The following is an 18,923-nucleotide window of genomic DNA, read 5'->3' as shown; positions in this document are numbered from 1 at the left end:
GAGGAGCGTAAATGGCATGAGTGCTACCACTGGGGAACCATTTCATTCCAGGCCATGTTAAATACAGAGAAGATAACAGGACAGAGGTCTCTGTCCAGAAAGCCTAACATTCCTATAAAAAAAGCATATTAATTCTCCACACTTGAGATGTGCCTCGACTTAAAATATCTATGAAATTAGTGAATTGGAACAGGAGACATTAAACTAGATTTAGTATCTTCCCAACTCCTAAAATAATTCAGCAGCACTCTTTTAAATTGCTCTGAGCAAAATGCCTCTGATGTAGCTAGAACAAACCTATGATAACAATGACAATTATATATATAGTCAGCCACAGCTGGCAAAGCTCTCATTCTTCCCCCAAACCCTCGCAGGTAGCCAGAGCATCAAAGAGAAAACTTGAGGCAAATACATTACATAACCTGATCAAGCTCATAAGACAATACAAAGTAGAGGAACCATGACTTGGACCCAGTTTTCCACTCCAAATCTAGGGTTATTTCTAGTATGATATGCTGTATTTCATTTTTCATTTTTATTGAGTTTAACCTGTTAGATAAAATGTCATAAGATTTGTCTGAGGTTAAGAAGAAAAGCCAGGGCACTCAAGTCGAAGCTATATCTCCATCAATAAAGACCTCAGGCCTTTAAGGCTAATGAAGAAATGTCTCCTTTGATTAATCATCACCATGGTGACCTTTCAATCTTTTCACTGTCCTGTGGTCTTAATTTCTTAAGTCTTTTAAAAATTAGGGAAAATGGCAGATTTTCATTTGGACCCACCTCATTTTCACAGAATAAATAATATCTTTGACCTTAATGTACTTACTTGTGAACATTAAGTTAAAAAAGTGACTGGCTGCAGCAAGCACAACACGATGAGCAGGAATTTTTCTTTCCTGGACCATAAGGATCACATCACACAATGTTTTCTAATCAAGAGAAAAATAGATAAAATTAAAAGGGGGGGTCGTTGGGCCTAGCTTAGCAAACGGAGAAAACAGGTGCTTGTCAAATGCTTTACCTCTATTTTCAACTTAAGTTTAGTTTTTTTTCCCAGCACATAATTTGTTTATAAGACCTATTTAGGAAGAACTTACAGAGTCGCCGTCATGAGTTTATTGTATCAAAATCTGGCACTAAGTTCCCCAACAGTCAGGCAAATCTTCATAACTAGCAAAAAAGTAGTCTACTAATCCTTCAGAGAAGCCTTTTTTTTTTTTTTCCTTAAACAAATTCTAATATATTTCTCATGATGAGATTTTATAGGGACATCAAATGACATAATGGCAGTTATTGTTAAATTTTTCAAACATAATAATCTTTTTTTTTTAAATATCTATCCTTGATAAAATCCAGACTGTTCACTGCATTTCCTAAGAAAGTAGCCTTCATAGATCTAACTTGAAACAGAAACAACTCAGAATACAAAGAGTAGATGAACCAATGTCCATTTAGCCTTCTTTCCTTATAAATAACACTTCTCCCAAATGCATTTTTTACAGGAGCCAGATAGCAGCCACTTATAAATTATGATTTCTGACCAAGGCCAAAATCGTGTCACTCTAGATCTTAAAGGCAGAACTAGATTACATACTTAAATGTGGGGAAAATAGAACATTAAAGAAAAAAATTTAAAGTTTACTGGAATCTAAATTTAGAGATGATTTTCAAGGAAAAAAATGAGTTTTTTCATATAAAATTTCAATTTCTTAATAAAGTTAAAGATACGATGTACAAATAAGGCTCAAAGAAAATTTAGAGCCTATGATATAGTAAGTACTCTTTCAGGCACTGGGAATATGAAGCAAATAATATTTTCTGAGTGAAAAAAATCTATTACTCACAAATCTAAATAATGACTTAGTAGCTCAGAGGATATGGCATTTTGCAAGTTTTTAGTATTTTGCTGAAACTACTACTACAGTTTCTGATAGATAAATCACTGCTATTTCCTACTTTATTACTCCATGAATAAAAATTCAAATAAGATAGTAATGCTTAGAATGAGAAAGAAAATGGCCCCCAAATAACGGGCTAAAGGATGTACAAAATTTCACTTTACAGCTCAATTGAAGATTTTTTTAATAAAACGTATAGACAATTATTTAGAAATTATATGCAGATTACTTGTAGTTAAAGCTACTGTTATTCCAACAGTGTCCTGAATTTTTAAATTTTTATCTCCTTGTATTTGGGAGGAGATTCAGAGTAGGCATAGCTCTCCAGTGCTTTTGCCACTTACCACACCAAAAAATACCAGGTAGCAAAACCAAGCCAACTATTTGGTTACCACCAAAAAAGCAGATCAAGTTGCTTAAGACAAAGAAGGAGGAAAAAAGGGAGGAGGGAGGAAAGGATGGAAGGAAAGGAGAGAGAAAAGGAAAAAGAATGCTCACAGCAAGCAAATCAGTTAGGCGAGGGACCTACGGCTGCTGATGGGAAGTTCCAGAGAGTGTAGAGCTAAACTGAAATGTAGCAAAAAACCTTTCTAAGCCATACTCAACAATAGGGGATTTCAGTGGAGTGAATGTAAAGGCGCTAAAGGAAGTTAGAGAAATCGGTGAGATTTAGTATTAGTCTGAGATTAAATCTCCAGCTGGATATTAATGTTGTGTGTGTGTAAGGGGGAAAGGGGGTAGAATGGGAGGAATCTTCTGTATCCAAATGGTACATTTATTTGACTGTACTACAACAGATCAGTGGGTTTCGACAAGAGATGGGAGTGACCTGAAGAGAGGTCCCTCTTGCTATCAATCCTCTGGGGAAGAGGTGCATCCACCGATAGGAAATGGGAAGAGACAGAGACCTTGGTAACACGAGAGGTAACAAGTACTAGGTTGACTGAAGAGAAACCTAAAACAAACAAAAAAACCTACCTTTTGAACAATACGTGTTCACTGGATAAAACAAGAAAAATGAACCTTGCAATTTCTCTGTTTATGTCTTCCCATATTAGTCATACTTTTGCATTTAATATTTTCAGCTTTTGAATCTTTAGTCTCATAAACAGCATAGGTTTTTGTGTGACTGATTCTAAAGTTCTCGCCATTTAAGATTATTTTTAGTAAGGTTTAGTTTAATCCTTCATATTTATTACTCATAACTTACGATTCACCTTACATACGCCACATTTTTTATGCTATTTATTTAGCTTCCTTATCTTTTCTCTTTAATTGCCAGTTGCTATTTTGGTCACCTTTTCTTTGTACTTTTTTCTTCCTTCGGGGACTTACTTATAGATCTGCTGAATATTTGCAAACAATTCAGCTAGGTATTAGTCAAATATTGTTCTAGGAATGCAAGGAGCATTCAAGAAAAATAATTCTATTAATGTAATTCATCACACTGACAGAAAAACTTCATGCGGAAAAACTGCTAAGATGGCAAAAGGATGTTTGATAAAATTCAAAATTCATTTCCTGAGGACTCTTTAATAAAGAAAATGACGTGTCTATAAACTGAAAGTCATTCATCAGAAATCAAAAGCAAACATCACATTTAATGGTGCAGCAGGAGAGGCATTTTTCTTTTGAGTTTGAAACAAGATATACATATCACTACTATTATTCAACATTGTTCTGGAAATTTTAGCCAAATCAGTAAGAAAGAAGAGAAATCAACTTAATACTTGCAGAACTAATATGAAAAGTCAGTAAGATGGCTGGCTAGATACAAAGAAGAAATATGAAAAAGCAATTAGCTAATCTATATATGCCATAAAGAAATACGAATGAGAAAAACCCAAGTCACAGCAGCAAGAAAATACTTAAATGTCGAGAAATAAACCTAAGAAATATGAGGGATCTACATTAAGTGGGAATTTGGTACATGATAAAAGTACCATTTCAAAAATGTGGTGAGAAGATACAGACAATGTTTAGGGCAGTAAAACTATTCTGTATGAAACCATAACAGTGGATACATGTTATTATACATTGTTAAAACTCATAGAATGTACAGCACAAAGAGTGAACCCTAATGTAAACTATGACTAATTATAATGTAACAATATTGACTCTTCAAGTGTAACAAATGCACCGTACTGATGCAGGATGTTAATAATAGAGGAAACTGTGGGAGTGAGGGGGAAGGGGTTAATACCAACTCTCTGCGCTTTCTTTCTGCTTGATTTTTCTGTAAACCTCAAACTGCTCCAAAAAAATAAGGTTTGTTAATTTAAAAAATGTAATGAGAGGTGAGATAATTGAAAAAAATATGGTACTGGGATAACTGTTACACGTCTGGAGAAACATTAGATTTCTGGCTATTACTGTACTGCCTCTTCCTCTGGGGAAGGTAGTTTCAGTCTCTTTCTCCATCCATCACTTGTGGAAGATGACAACAGGATGGGCAAAAGTGTGGTAGAGGTCACAGAGCCAGGCCTCCTGGTTCATTCTCCTTCCATAAAACTTCCCTCAAAGTGGAATGTAACTCCTTGGGGCAGACTTGTCCCCGGAGCAGGAGAGGGCTAACTATTCCCATTCTTCAGCTGCTCTGCTTCAGATGGGTGGGTAAATTTAACTCAGGAGAGAAAAAATTCAATTTTATGCTCAGGTTCAAGCCATGTTCTCCAGTCTGTTGTCACCGTTAACTTATCTGTTTCCTGTGTTGACTGCTCAAATGCTTAGAACGAGCAGTGGAAGAGGGCCCCTCAAACCCATACCTACGCACAGATGCTCACAGCACCACAGAGGAAGCAGAAACTTAGGTGCTGCTTTAGTGCCTGAAAGTATTAGGGACGTTTGAGGAAAGAGTCCTTCGGTTAGGAAAGACTCACCTCAAAACACGCAAGCATTTCAGGCATGTGTTTGTGCAATGACCATTTACTGTTTACAAATTTGCCAGAAAGAACTGCAGAAGGCAGCTGTAGGTTCCACATAAGCTCCACAGGAGTGTAAGAGGTTCCGGCTGGCGTTGGTAGGCATGGGATCAGCCGTCCCAAATTCTACTCTCCATTGTCTCCCAAGGAGAGGACTGAGGGATGACTAACCTTTCGATTTACGTAGCTGGTTTCCATTGTCTCCCAAGGAGAGGACTGAGGGATGACTGACTAACCTTTGGATTTACGTAGCTGGTCGACAAGGTTCTGCAATCAGTCCCTCCCAGCATGATTTTGGGTTGGCCTTGGGTATAAATACCTGAGCAGACTGCAGATTCAACTATAGTTGGGTGGTGGATTTAAGTCACTAAAAAGGTAAAGGGAAGTGGAGTCGTTACATGGGGGCAAATCATCTGCTTGGATTGAGATACTAGAAAAAGTCTCAACAAAGCCACAAGAAACCCAAAGGCTAGGAGAAAACTTAAAAAGGCCTCTTTAGGCATCGTGTTCGCTCGGAAAAGAAAAACAGCATCGGACTTAAAAAATACATATAATCACAAAAAGACAAGCGGGAAAGCGAAAGAAAAACAAAGGAAGACACCTACATTAACAGAGGAAAAAACGGAATTTCATTCCTCAAGGGAAGCATGTGATGAGTTAGGCCAAACGGCTTTGAAAGAGAAAGCGAAGACACTTCGGTATAACGGCTCTTTGAAGATGGGACTAGGAAAGAGAGAGTTATTTTTGCTATTTATTCAAGGAAGGTGATATGGATCAAAGAGATGTCATGAAGGAAGAGGAAAACCAGGAGTAGATTAAAATGGCTGTCTCAGAAAGAGCCTGTCCCTAGGAAATTTTTGTAAGATTCCTCTTAAAGCGAAAGGTAAAAAAATCAAAAATAATTAGAGGACGGCCCTTAAAGACTGGGACAGTTGGACATAGTGAGTTCAGATGGATTTGAAAGGTAAAAGTAAGATCAGCGATAGACTATTTCATGAATTTGTTAAGTAATTTGCAAGGTCATATGGGTGGGAAGACGGAAATGGTGCAGGCTACAGTGGAACTATCTGCGAAGTTTGTAGAAATAAGACGCTGAGGGAAGAGCACTGGGTCACATTAACGGGAAGCCAAGTAACTCAGACACGGTCCAGGCCTAAGTTAGATGCCAGACTTCCTCATAATTGGAATTACCTTACTGAGACTGGTGAGGAGTGGCAGTAACGGAATCGACTTGTTCTTTCAAAAAATCAACACACATTTTCTTCACAGGTTCAATCTGGTACTGGTTTGATGCATCTAATAAAGATTGAACGTTGTTGCTAGTCACAGAAATTCTGCAAGTAAGTTAATGTGAATATTAATTTCCTACATTTTAAAAATAATGCTTCTGTAGAATGTATCCTAATAGTTCCTGAAATTAAGCACAACAATTAAACTTTTCAGTCCTTGAATCAATCCTGAATACGCTGACCTCTTATTTTTCACTATGGCAAAATCTACAAAAGAAAGGCACTAGAAGAAGGAGTATGTTAGCAAAACAAACACCCGGGCCCAAAATGAAAAGGACAGGAAAAGGAAGGAAGGTATTCTGATCTCCACGATGTTAGCTCTACATGACATAGAAAGGAAAATATTCAACCCAAGCAGGTTAACGACTCAGTTGAGACTACCTAGAAAGAACAAAGGGACACAGCCCAATTTGACACAAATTGGTAACAGAAAAGAATGCATCTTCTACCACCAAGTTTCCAAGGCCTGGAAAAATCAAATAACGAGGAAAGCAAGGTTTTGAGGAGCACACTGCAAGGCATACTGGTCCCTATGGGGACCACAGGCCTTAGAGGAATCTGCTAAAGGTCATTCGCCAGGTGAGACACATAGGGCAGAAAAAAGACTCTAAAAGATAGGATTAATAGATACAAAGAACTTAACAGCAAGACAGATCAAAATGGGGACACATAGATGTAGATCAGAAGAGTCAGAACTGCAGAGGATGCAAAGCCACAAACTCTGTTCCATGCCTGCTACAAATGTGGCTTGCTCTTCTCTCGAGAGCGAAGACTTTGTCACTAGACAGAACTCAATCATTTTAGCACTGGTTAGCCAGGAACACAGGGCAAGAAAAAGAAATACAAATTAAGACGTAAATAAATGTGCAGGATGAACAGGGCAAAAAAGGAAACTCTAGGAGACCCAGCAGCTGGTGGATCCTCTGGCAAATGTCTAACATTTTGCCCAAGAAAAACAGTATGTCCTATGCCAGTGAAGCATCATTATGCATAGATCAAAAGTCCCTTCTCTCTATGGTAAATGCAGTGTCCCTCTTAGCTTCTTGATAAGTAATTCTTCTCAGATGGATTTAGTCTGAGGGGCTGTCAATTAGACTGGCAACCTGTCAATACCAAAAGCCAAGAGTTTTTCTTTTGTTTTCTTTGATAATTCTGTTCCCCCAGAAACTGGAGTTTCTGTTCTGTTTTGGGCTGGGAACAATAACGTGGGTGAGGACTATATAAATAATACGTCGACATCTGCACTATTAGAGAGACGAGAGATCTGCTTGAACCTTTTCAGGTTTGTGGAGGTGGGGATGATGCTGTGCTTAAGAGTCCTAGGGTCCCTTTGACATACTGAAAACAAGTGGTACCAACAACTACCCTTGAGCTGGAGAAATTCAGCTTTAGAGGTGCTAAACTAAATCTATTCTAATGGAAGACAGCACACACTGCAGCTGCTGAAGAAGCTATCCTGACTACTCAAACACGTAAGCAAATGCCTTACACTGCCGACTCGGCAGTATAAAAAGCCAGGGAGAGCAGACAATTGCAATTGCTTTCATTTTAATTTACACAGAGATCACAGATGCGGGAATTTAATAATATGAGGGTTCGTAAGAGTCAAATTTGGGAGATTTTATGTTGCCAGTATGGAATTAGATAAAGTGCTTTAAGCTGTCACATGGTTCACTAGAGACAATCTAGAATGCTATGAATGAATGACATCATGGTTGAGAAAAATGTGAGATGGGAAATGGAAGTGAACTTTCAATCTGGAGTTAACAGATATCTTTTCATTTCAAAGCTATCTGGAATGAAAACTTCAACTGCTAAACTGGCCTTCAGGGAATACACGAAAGAACAGTTACTGATAGAGGATGCCTCATCAGCATTTGAACAAAGCATTCCCTGTGCCAGCAAGAAAACAGAAAACCTAAAAGACAGAGTAAACTTGGAAATAAGAACTTACAGCTAGCTACTTCTGTTGGGAGAGGGATGGGGCTTCGGTGCCTGAATTCTACCATTCAGCCCTCTGAGATTCCCAACTCAGGGCATTTACATAAGTATCAACGTCCAAATGAGACACAACAGAACGTAATATTGACAGCCGGGCAAGTACTTGCTAATTCCTCATATGCAGGGCTTCTCTAGTAAAATACAATTGAAAAATGAGGCTTTGTTTGAGAAGCCAACATAGGCCTTTCTACTCACCTGTGCATACCCCAATAACCTAAATTTAGAAATCTGCATATTTATACGTCCTGCAAGGAAAAAAAAAAAAAGATGGCTGGGTTCAAATCCACCTTATAGAGTCCACCACAAGACATACCTTACCTGCCTTGCTTAGCAGATGGAGACTTTAAGAAGAAGTATGTGAGCATCAATGGAGTAACCTCACCATTAATAAAACAGCAATGTCTTAAGTTCTAACAACTAGATAGAAACTTCTCTCTCATTGGGCAAAAGGGAAGAGAGATATGAGCTCAAGAGACCTTATTTCCTTTCCTTTGGGTGAGGTGACAAATGTTTCACACTTCCAATTCTCAGTTCCTCTGCCCACTGTTTTCAACACTACACAGAGACAGAGACAGAGACAGACAGACAGACACACACAGACACACACAGACACACACACACACACACACACACACACACAGAGTATATTCTCTTTTCAGGGAAAAGCCTTATACCAGTGGTTTTCAATTTTTTTTCTTTAAGCAGCAGAATCCATTTTTCAAATGATCTGATTTCATAGAATGTATATAGACAGAATGGTTTCTCTGCAGCCACAACTTGCCTAGCAACCAAGGGATAGAAAAAGCTCCCCTCACTATAATGCTTAATGATTCACTTACAAAAAATTTGTTTGTAATCTCAGCAAGTAGTTTTTTTGTAGGTGGGTTCTGCTAGAGATTTGGGAACCGAAGAAAGAATGATTCGACCAAGTGATATAACAACGTTTCCACGGAATTGGAAGTTGCAACTATGACCTGGTCATTTTGGCCTTCTCAGTCACTGGGTAAAAACAACAAAAGTTATTACATCTGGCTAGAGGCCTGACGCTGGCCATCCATGGAGGAGAGGATGGCTGGAACTCAGTGGATCCTGTTGGGTACCTTCTGGTTGTTGGGAGAGACAGTACTCTATGAGTTCCTATGTGTCTTCCTGGACATGCCAAGAATGCAAGGCCCTGCCACTCTTTACCCAGGCCACTATTTCTCAAGGTTGTTTTTGGCAGTGAGTGACTGTAAGAGACTGAGATAATGTCTCATCTCCTGGATAAAGACCAGGTTTGTTTATTGTTTGCTATAAAAATGGCAGATTCCTTAAGCTCAGCGTTCATTCCTTAGCTGCAACACAAACACACTGTGTATACGTCCACCATGTCACCCTCGTAGTATTTGTGGGGCAAAGGGAACTGAGACATACATTCTGACCCTCATGATGCTCTGCTGTGAATAATCAAGTCTGTTGTCTCTGACGTAGGAGTCTCATATCTTCTGCCAACATCCATTAACTAGCAACAGGGTAAGCAGGTTTAAGCAGCATAAAACTGAATCCCAGACTCAACACGGGTACTGCCAAATCTAGTGGTAAATGTTAATGAAAGACTAAAGTAACTCTTTACAGGCAAGACCAAAGGCTCAAGATACCTAAGACTGAAGGATCAGGTCACTCCATCAGATAAATAACCTTGGGGAGTTAGCTAAAGACAAAGAAGAGGAATAGGCAGTGAACGAAGCCATAAATAATAAAATAGTAATAAATAAATAATAATAAACAATGAATGTGGCTTCTACTTTTATTTTCATCCTTGTTCTTATATTTACATAAGTTTAACCCCTTTCCTTTCTTCTTTTCCATCCACAATCACATGAAGAATTTATTTACTTAGCCCTTAAGATCTTGAAATGATTACAGAAGGAATGGATATCACTAAGAGATCTTGAACTTGGGGTTAGATGTCATGAGTGAAAAAACTTGATTGGTGACATTTTTTTTTTAAATTATAAGAATGAGAATAAGAACATTCATGTTTGTATTGAACAGGCTAAAGTGTAGACCATAGTGGACATTTGTGGATTCTGGCAATCCAGCATCTAATTTTTTCTGCTTATTAGAACCCCAATCTTCCATGTCTGGAAAAATTGCTCATTATGAACTATCTTGGAGAGAGGGCAATTCTCTCCTACTCACTCCTTAGCAAAGCCCCAAGCTGGCAAACAATATAAAGACAGCCAATTAGACACCTACTTCCAGGATTTTAAAACCTGAATGATAGATGGAGGGAAAAATCATCTTTATGGCAGCAGCAGCAAGTGGTCAAGACTGTTCTTGCATTGTAACCTTGACTCCAGGGTTTCTGCAGTCTGGCTACCAGAGAAACCCTGGTTCCTGCTCGTTTGCCATGCCTGCTCATCTTCCAGCCTATGGTCAATGCTGTATATCCTCGCAATAAATTATTTTTACTTTCTGTTGCTGGTAACCAGGAATCCCAGAAGATTCACTGTGATAATAACAATACAAACAATATTTGTACTATGCTGAATAATTTATCAAGAGTTTTCACATTCCTTCTCTCATTATTCCCAACATCAGTAAGTTAGTTTAGTATGACATCATGATCATTGTTGTCCAGATAAGAACATAAAAGGCTGAAGTTGTGACTTGCCCAATGTCACACAATTAGTTAGAAGACAGAGCTAAGATTCAGACCCAGGTCTGTTTGATTCCAAAGTCCATATTATTTCCACTATAACATGTGGTTTCTCAAAGTAATGAGTGACTAAAGACAACATTACTAAAAGAATTTTATAGAAGACACAAACCTTTTAAAAATAATTGTTCATATGAAAGCTTACAGTATAATATAAATTGAATTTAATTCAAAGAAAAGGTCTAAGAAATAACTCAATTCTGGCATACTGTTTTCCAGTAAACTAATCTGAGAGGTATAGAATTTATGACAGCCTAGATGGCATAATCTCAAGAATGTCTCTCTTAAAATAATAATCAGCTATATTTTTGACAGCTCAACAGAATGTAACTAAATTATATGCTGTATTATGTACTAAAATATATACCAGCTATACCACTGATGTGAATCCTTGTAGTAGATGCCCACTGGAGTAGCTACCTGACTTACAATTCCCCATTCTCAGGGAATGACCTCAATACATAAAACGAGTCTTTCAAGATCATGTTTGTGCTACATGGCCCTGTTCTCCTTAGTATAGATAATTTATGCAAAGGATTAACATTTAATCAAAACTAGGTCTATCAGATCCTCTCTCCCTAGGATTTGAAACTCTTGAAGAGAAACAGACTGATAGTAGTTAGCGTCGAGGTGTAATGAAAGCGGTGTGCTAAAGAAAGGCTACGGGACTTTGGGGCTGGCCTGGTTCCTGCATCTCCGAAATCTTGATTGTCGTTCTCCTCAGTAGGGAACGTTAATGCAAGCATGTCTCCCTGAAGATGTGCTGCTGTACTCATTCATTCAATACGCATGTGGTGTGTGTCACGAAGGCTGTGTGCACTAGATACTACTAGATTTAGGGGAGGAACATTAATCCCATCCTGGAAAGCCTGGGCCGCACAGGAGGCAGGTCCCTCTCTCTGTCCTCACTACTCTGTCTCTCCTCTGTCCTTTAAATTCTGTTTTCCTCCACTCTTCCATTAAAACTGTACTTGCTAAAACCTCCCATTTTCAAACCCTGTGGACACTTTATCTTTTTCGGCCTCCCTATAACATTTGATCCTCCTATCTCTTCTTCTTCATTAACTTATACCTTGAGTTTGATCATTACTGGCTATCTTTCTTCTGTCTGCTCCTTAATCTCCAAAGCATTCTTCTTCCTATTCTTTAAAATGCTGATGCTCCCCAAAGTTTCATTCTCTGTCCACTTGTCTTCTTACTGTGCCCTCACCCTATAGGTGTTAGCAACCGTAATGATGACATCAACTATTAAAAATTTGAGCACTTATGTGATAGATGTTGGCAATACAGCACTGAATAAGACAGACACGGTCCCTGCCATAATGGAGCTTAGAGCCCAGTAGCAAAGACACACAACAAACTATAATGTGTGTATTGCCTTTACTGCGATGACAAATGCATGAAGAAATTGAGTGTTGTAAGGTATATGAAATAGAGGGCCTTGACATAATCTAGGGCATTCAGGGAGGAAGTGGCACTAAGGTAAGAACTGAAGCATGAGTAGGAGGGGACGAGAGTCATAGGCACGGGTACAACATTTTAGGCTCTGAAAGGAAGACAGGTGCCTGGAGTGAAATGGCTAAGAGACAAGTGCTAGGAGATCTGATTGGGGAAATAAGCTGGTATCAGATCAGATAAGGCTTTGAAGTCCAGGCAGAGGATTAATATTCGTTGTACAGTCATAAAAATTAACCTCAAAAAATCTTCTGAAAAACCTGCCTGCCATCATACTATTTCTACTTTTTGCAAAATCTTTCCTCGACCTCCAGCTTCATCTTCGTCCTTCATTTTAGCAGATGATCTCATCTATTTTTCAGAGAAAACGAAAGTCTTTGGACAGAAACGCCTTCATTCTCCGGATTCCAAATATAACTACCTACCGACCCTCTCCTCCTTCCCACTCTTATGGACGAGGAACTGTCTTCCTCCTATATGAGATCAATCACCTTGCCTTTGGATCTCATCTCAGCACCATCTATTAATTACCTATTCCGTCTCATATATTCGACCTCTTCATCTCGCTAGTTTTTAAACACACTTACATATCTCCCATTTAAGCAAGTAAAACCAAACAGCTTTCATTTGACTCCCTCACTTCCTTCAGGACCAAATTTCTCCAAATAGCTGTCTCAATTTTCTCATAACCTACTCACTTCTACTCATGCTAATCTGACTTCTCAGTCTCTCCATCAAAACAACTCTCACTATATTCAACAAGCCCCTCTGTGTTGCTATATCTTATGGGCATTTTTAGTTCGAACCTTACTCTGACTTATCATAGGCTTCAAAATGTGCCATCTTCCTTCTGAAACAATTTCTTCTCCGATTCTCAAAACTCATTTTCCTCCTATTCTGGCCATTTCTTTTTTGTGTCCTTTATAGGCCCATTCTCTAGCTTTTATCCTAGATACCTGACTCTCCACAGCTTCAATCAAGAAGTTACCTTCTTTCTGCAGATAATTCATAAGTTTACAATTCTAACCCATGACTCTCCAGACCTGTCAACTCATATACCTCAATGTCTCATGGGCCTCACAAACCAAAAGTATCTAAAACACAAATTATAACCCTTTCCTCAAAGCCTTGATCCTTTTCCAGTTATCACCTCTTTAAGTGATATATTCTAGAACCGCAGAGGTCATAAGTGACACCTTGTATTGAATTCCTCGGCACCCAATCAATCACCACTATCACAATAGCAATAAAAATAGCCAATATTTACTGAGAACTTACTCATTATTAGGTTGCATTTTAAATTATCTTATGGTTATCTAATTTAGTCATCACAACCATCACCAAGTCCTATTGATTTTACCCTCTTTTTTTCATTGATATTGCTGTTGCTGCTACCACCTTAGTCCAAAGGCCCATCTCACTGGGCTACTCCTGCAACAACTTCCTATTTGGTCTGCAAAGCAATCGGTCTGAGAGCTCTCTAATTCATTCACCACAGAGCATTTTGTTTTGTTTTTTTTTTCCCCCCAAAAGAAAAAGATAATACCCACTGATTCCTCCTCACTCACATATACATTTGAGAGAGTTTTAGAATAAAGGCAAAACCCCCTAACTTGACTTATGAGGCAATGCATGGGTAGGTCTCTAGCTAGTTTTTTTCCAGTTTCATTTGGCACCATCCTTCCTTTTACGTCTGTGCTCCAGCCACACTGACCTTTAATCAGTCTCTTGTACTTGCCTTTCTATGGTAAGTAGTTCTCCAACTCAGGGCCTCTGCCTATGTTGTTCCCTCTACCTAAGAGGCTCTTCCTTAAGGTGCCTTGTTAACATCTACCTTTATTTTAGCTCTCAGTTCAATTACCACTTACTTAGGAAAACCTTCCTGAAAGTCAAATCATCTATCCATATGCCTCACTGAACCCTGTTCTTTTCCTTCATAATACCTACCCCTGTTGCAACTTTACATTTGTGTGTGTGTGTGTGTGTGTGTGTGACTATTTGATTAATATCTCACTCTCCCCCTAGACGATAAACTGCGTGAGGATAGTAACTATCAGGTTTTACTCACCATTTCAACTCCAAAATCTAGCAAAATGTCTAGCACACAGTGGGTTCTCAATAAGTATACATCTGAATGGATGAGTTGGAAAGCCAGACTGAGACAGGATAATAGTGAGCCAAAAGAGGCAGCGAAAACCTTTCGGTTTTAACAAGGGGGAGAGAGATTATGTACAGGGAATACTGAGACTAAGAATGGATGGATTGGTTTGTTGGTTTAAAAGCTGGAGAGGTTAAAACGTGCCTAAATGCTGATGGCTAGAATCCAGCACAGAAGGAGAAGTTAGAGATGCTCAACAGAGATGGAATAATCAACAGCGTAACTTTTCTGACCAGACTAGTACTGAGGGAGTCAAAGCCCAGGTGCAAGTCTTTGGCCCCAGACGGAAAAGAGGCAGCTTCTCAACTGCAGCAGCGTAAAGAGAGTAAAAAGGAAAGTGTCGAAACAGGTTTATGAATTTGGTGGTGGAAAGTTAAAAGTTAGATAGTTCCAGACTAACGCCTTCTATTTATTTGTGATGTTGAAAGAAGGATGATGTACTGAAAGTGAAGATACAGAGAAAAGATTCTAATTAGAGGAAAACAGTAAAATAAATGGAAAGTAGGATCACTCGCCAATACCGACAGCCCAGCGGAAGTCAGGACTTACCTGGCAGAGGGCTGCCCAGTAATGGCATATTCTCCAGCTGTGCTTGGAGGTGTTGCACAGAGAAGGTAAAGAGTCATTAATGCTTTTTGCTAGATGGATGTGACAAAAGGACAAAGGGTTAAGAAAGCTTGAGGCACTGGAAAGAAAGTGAAGAGACAGAGGTGATAGCTCCTAAGCTGGACAGACAAAAAGAGAAGACAGAGAGTTAAGAATAGAGAAAGGTCCGTCAATGGAGTTATGAGAATAAAGTGAGACAAAGCATGTAAAACACTGCAGAATGGCTGGTAGAGAATAAGAGCTCAAGAAGCGTTCCACGAGAGACCCTAAAGATTAACGACATGCAGTAATTTACTGTCTTGGAGAAGCTGAGCCATTTTAGTAAGTGAGCCCAGTTGTCTGCACAGTATTCAATCCTCAGATCTGCCTTGTGGTTCTCTCATATAACTCTCAATAGGCCTTTAACATAAGCTTTCAAATTCCAATTATGATTTAACTCATTTAATGTGAGGGAACTGTAAACGATAGTGGTACTTAGGAAGGTCTCAAAACATCTCTCTCGAATGTTAAGGGTCTTCTGGACTTCAGTAACACAAGAGCAACAACTGGATGTGTGCACTAGTGACTATGACCCAGTCCTGCTTTGCAGAGCCCCTTCTAGTGCATCAGGTAATAAAATTAATGTAAACGAAAAGTTAGGGAAATAAATAAAAAGATGCACAACCTAATTAAATAAGATGCCACTATACACCCACCAGAATGGCCGATGTTATGAAAATAGTCAATACCAAGTATTGAAAGGATGTAGAGCAAAAGCCTCTCTCAACACACACCTGGTAGAAGTGTAAATGGGCAAAACTTTGGAAACTGTATGACAGTACCAAGTAAAGCTTCATGTAGCATAACCTATGACTCGACAATGCCACTCTTAGGTATTTCTCAGCAGAAGTGTATACATATGCACATCAAAAGACATGTACAAAAATGTTTGAAATAGTGCTCTTCTTAATGGTTCCAATCTGGAAATAACCCAAATGTCCATAATGACAGAATGGATAAATTGTGGAATACTATATACAATGACGATGAACCAGAGCTATACACAACAACACAGAATAATCTCACAAACATAATGTTGACTTTAGGAAACCAAGACACAAGAGTATATAATGTATGATTCCATTCATATAAGTTAACAACAACAACAAAACCACCCAAATCTATGATGAAAGAAGTTAAAATAGTGGTTACCTTTGATGGAGCAGTGACTGAGAAGGGCATAAGGAAGAACCTCTGGTGTATAATGTTCTATTTCTTGGTGGTGGCGTAGTCACTTTGTAATAATTCATTGAGCTACACAGTTATGATTTGTATCCTTTTACATGAATCTTCTACTTCATTGGAAAGTTTACTTAAAAACAAAAGGCTAGAAATGACTGAAAGGATGATGGAGGAAAAGGGTCCATAAGATGCTGAAGCTGCTGGTTCTGCAGAACCTCTTCACCATTATGTATAGGACTGACTGACTATACATAATATGCTATATATAATATACTATGCTACGGAGAGATGAAATAACCTAAATCATTACATCTAGAATTATAAAAATTAATGATAGAGTATGAATTGAAATTCAGGTTTTCTAATTTTGCAGTGTTCTCAGATTCTAGACATGTTTCTAGGTACAGATAGAGGTATCCTTGTCAATCACGCACTCATTATCCTGATCTCCAAAGCAACGAGGTCATAAAAAGCAAAAATACTCACAACACAAAAATATTCACTAAAGAACAAGAACACATAAAATTTGTCGTCAGTCCAACATTCCTCCTCTGGCTCAAACCAGCTTTGATTTCTGTCATTTCTATCAAGTGACCTTGTCAGTCATTCTTGGTGAATCTCTCCTGTGTTACAATGTTAAACAGAACAATACAAGTATAATGTAAATCAAATGCAAAGTGAACCTGCGCATTTTGCAAAAGACGTACGATTCCATGAAGTTGGTAAAAGTGCTATTAGAGAAATATCTGACTAACATGCAAAGCCACTGACAAAAGGAGAATCCAGCATGTCAAGGTCAATTAACCATTGCGGAAGAGATCCCTGGTTGCCACTCAGCATCCATTTTTCCTTCCTACTCAGTAATGGAATCCTGATTTCAAGAACTGTATTTCTAGTTTGACATTAAATAAACAGATGTTAAAATACTCTAGAGGTAGGTTTAAGAAATGGATATGAATCAATTTTTAAACCCAAGAGCTAAAAATACAGTCTCAGACAGTGCCCTCAAGGAAAGAGCTGATGCTGCAACCCAGCTGCACCTTATCTAAGAAATGAGGCAATGCTTTACAATGCTATAGTCCACGGATGAAAACGCATATTTTGGGGAGTGGGAGGTTTGCTAGAAAGGAATTTGAGCACTGGAGAACCTGTGTTCAACTATCGTTTACAGGCAGACACTAGTTAAATGCACCAGTGCATTCAAAATCAGTGGTGCTATAAATATAAAGGTTTACATTAAAGTAACATGCATGTAACATGCCAATAGATACATGAAAATTACATAAAATATTGAGTCCAGACATTCACAGGTACTTCAGCACAAAGGCCAGGAAAGATTTAAAGGCATCCCCACAGATATCTACTGCATTCATGCACCACGCAGTACGCCAGGAGCTGATGAACAAAGACAAGATCGCAGCGGTCAGAATTCCGTTAAAGAAACCAAAGTTAAGATCTTCATAAAGATCTTAAATTCTTCAACTGCTGTCCACATTCTCATCAAAACCACTAGATAAGCAAACCAGGTTTAGCAGTTACTCATACTCACAATCTGCTTTTGTCCTCCTGAAAAACAGGGCCACTGTCACAAAACCGGAACATTCCCACAAATCTCCTTGGATGCGTTGTTTTCCATAAATAAAGCTTACGAAATGAAAAGGTAACCAAGTGGCTTTTCTATGCTTTAGTGGCATAGATGTTATGGGATTGAAAAATAAATAAATGAAATCTCTCTAGTTTACATTCTTTGGCGTTAAAATCTATTCTTTTCATAACCTACCTTTCGCCGACGTGCTGAAGACTCGTTAATGCGCCACACACCAAAGACAGAACAAAGAGCTGCTCATAATAACAGAGGCGCACGGTGCCCTTAAAAATGCGGCACGGTATTTATCCGTGACAGTTTCTGCTCTAAATGAACACTTACAGGAGGATTTGTCTTCAACTAGCTCCACCCGGGTACCACGGAAGGGGGCGGGGATCCTTATTTAAGAGTATCTGATTTCAGGCCAAGCAATGCTTCTTTCTTTGGGGTCTTCGGGCTGGGCGGTGCCAATGGGCTTCTTCGCACAAGATCTCACGACGCCTTAAAACTGCTCACCAATGGAGGGATCCTCGCCTCACAGAGATAACTAGGGCAAAGCTGTTATACAACGGACACCCGACACCGAATGCCAGCCCGAGCAGTCGCCCCGGAATCTGACTTGGGAGTCACAGCACCGGCAGACGAGGAGGCGCTTCTGCACGACAACAGTCTAACGCGACCCTCCACTAACAGCTGCTTTGCTTGCGGGCGAAAACGGAAGGGAGGGCGAGGACACAGAAAGGAGAGGGTCGCGACCCCCAGGGCCACCTCCCCCCTCGCACACAGGCCGTCCGTCCCTCCCATACAGGCGGTACCTGTTTCCGCATGTTATTCATGACGCCCATGAAGCCTGCCAACAATTTAGCTTCTTCTCGAGCAGCAAGTTTCTTCTCGGTCTTCTTCTTGCTGTTCTTCTCCACCCCGGAGGCCGCCATCCTCCGTCAGCTCGGTTCACGCCCGGGGCTCGCCGGCTCGGGCGAGAGGGTGCACGCTGAGGCTTCTGTTTACCAACCACCGCGGCCGCGACTGCGGCTCCAGCGACCTGCTCCCGAGCCGGGAGGCAGCGTCCCGTGCAGAACCGGAGC

The 18,923-nt window shown here is 39.5% G+C and overlaps 1 protein-coding gene across 3 annotated transcripts in view; it reads right to left on the bottom strand.

Annotated features, from left to right (window-relative positions):
* KLHL7 (kelch like family member 7) overlaps positions 1-18,917 on the bottom strand; it is a 54,485-nt gene extending 35,568 nt beyond the window's left edge. Inside the window, exons 1-2 of one of the 3 annotated variants that reach the window (XM_006911987.2) lie at positions 18,654-18,917; positions 830-932 (exon numbers count right to left, since the gene is read on the bottom strand). In XM_006911987.2, the coding sequence (XP_006912049.1) occupies positions 830-932; positions 18,654-18,773 (223 nt within the window). In that variant the 5' untranslated portion in view covers positions 18,774-18,917. Of the gene's footprint in view, positions 1-829; positions 933-18,033; positions 18,525-18,653 lie in introns of those variants that run through there. The other 2 variants (XM_015589508.2, XM_015589509.2) reach the window with 2 other exon arrangements.
* Positions 18,918-18,923: the final 6 nt, after the last annotated feature.

This window comes from Pteropus alecto, unplaced genomic scaffold (assembly GCF_000325575.1).
Source record: "Pteropus alecto unplaced genomic scaffold, ASM32557v1 scaffold21, whole genome shotgun sequence".
In the NCBI taxonomy this organism is placed as follows: domain Eukaryota; kingdom Metazoa; phylum Chordata; class Mammalia; order Chiroptera; family Pteropodidae; genus Pteropus; species Pteropus alecto.
Note: the sequence above shows the minus strand (reverse complement) of the source record. Positions and strands in the feature narration are given on the sequence as shown.